The 945-nt window shown below is 48.9% G+C and overlaps 1 protein-coding gene across 1 annotated transcript in view; it reads right to left on the bottom strand.

The window, feature by feature from the left end:
- EMH_0055760 (uncharacterized protein) overlaps positions 1–716 on the bottom strand; it is a gene marked incomplete at both ends in the record, with an annotated part of 6,284 nt that extends 5,568 nt beyond the window's left edge. The window contains one exon of the mRNA XM_013497270.1: positions 67–716. Within this exon, the coding sequence (XP_013352724.1) occupies positions 67–716 (650 nt within the window). The remainder of the gene's footprint in view (positions 1–66) is intronic.
- Between the last annotated feature and the right edge of the window lie 229 nt (positions 717–945).

Raw genomic sequence — 945 nt, 5'->3', positions numbered from 1 at the left:
AAAAAAAAAAAAAAAAAAAAAAAAAAAAAAAAAAAAAAAAAAAAAAAAAAAAAAAAAAAAACTTACTTTATGTTATTTGGAGTTAATATTTGTTCTCCTTTTTCGCTTCGCAATAAAATCGGCGCAAAAATTTTTTTTGCGAAAAACAAAAATTGCGGTAAACCAAATATATGCACAGACTGCACTGCTGCTGTTCTTATGCTCAGCACCATGCTGCTGCTGCTGCTGCTGCTGCTGCTGCTGCTGCTGCTGCTGGTGGGGGTGGTGATGGGGGTGGTGGGGGTGCTGCTGCTGCTGCTGCTGCTGCTGGGGGTGAGGCGTAGGACCCCCTCTTTGCCGGGGAGAGGAGAAGCTATAAAGGCAGTTGAATCCGATAGAATAAATGCTGCTGCTTCTGCTGCTGCTGCTGCTGCTGCTTCGCGCTGCTGCCATTCGCAGCAATCTGCTGCAACACCTTTACAACAAGCTGCTGCTGCTGCTGTTGCTGCTGCTGCTGCTGATGATGATGATTCCTCGCTTGGCTGCAGCTGTGCAGACACACGGGAGCAGCAAGCCTCACGCTCCTCCTGCTCAGCTGAACCCTCTCCTGCTGCTGCTGCTGCTGCTGCTGCTGCTGCTGTTGCTGCTGCTGCTGCTGCTGGTTGCTGCTGCTGCAGCAGCTCGACGGTGCAGCCCGGAAGCCGATAGAGGCCGCCTGCTGCTAGAAGAGGCCTCATAGAATAAGGTGCAGCAAAAGGAGACAAAGCAGGTACTGCTGCTGCTGCTGCTGTTGCTGTTGCTGTTGCTGCTGCTGCTGCTGCTGCTGGCTGTCGCCAATGAGCCGGCACCGGCGGCTCCCGCACGGAAACTATTCGCTGCAGCAGCAGCAAACAGCAGCAGAACAGAAATAAATAAATAAATAAATAAATAAATATAAATAAATAAATAAATAAATAAATATACATG

Source organism: Eimeria mitis, genomic scaffold (genome assembly GCF_000499745.2).
Source record: "Eimeria mitis Houghton genomic scaffold, Emh_scaff2572, whole genome shotgun sequence".
Taxonomy (NCBI): domain Eukaryota; phylum Apicomplexa; class Conoidasida; order Eucoccidiorida; family Eimeriidae; genus Eimeria; species Eimeria mitis.
The sequence above is the reverse complement of the archived record's forward strand: the minus strand, read 5'-3'. Positions and strand labels throughout refer to the sequence as shown.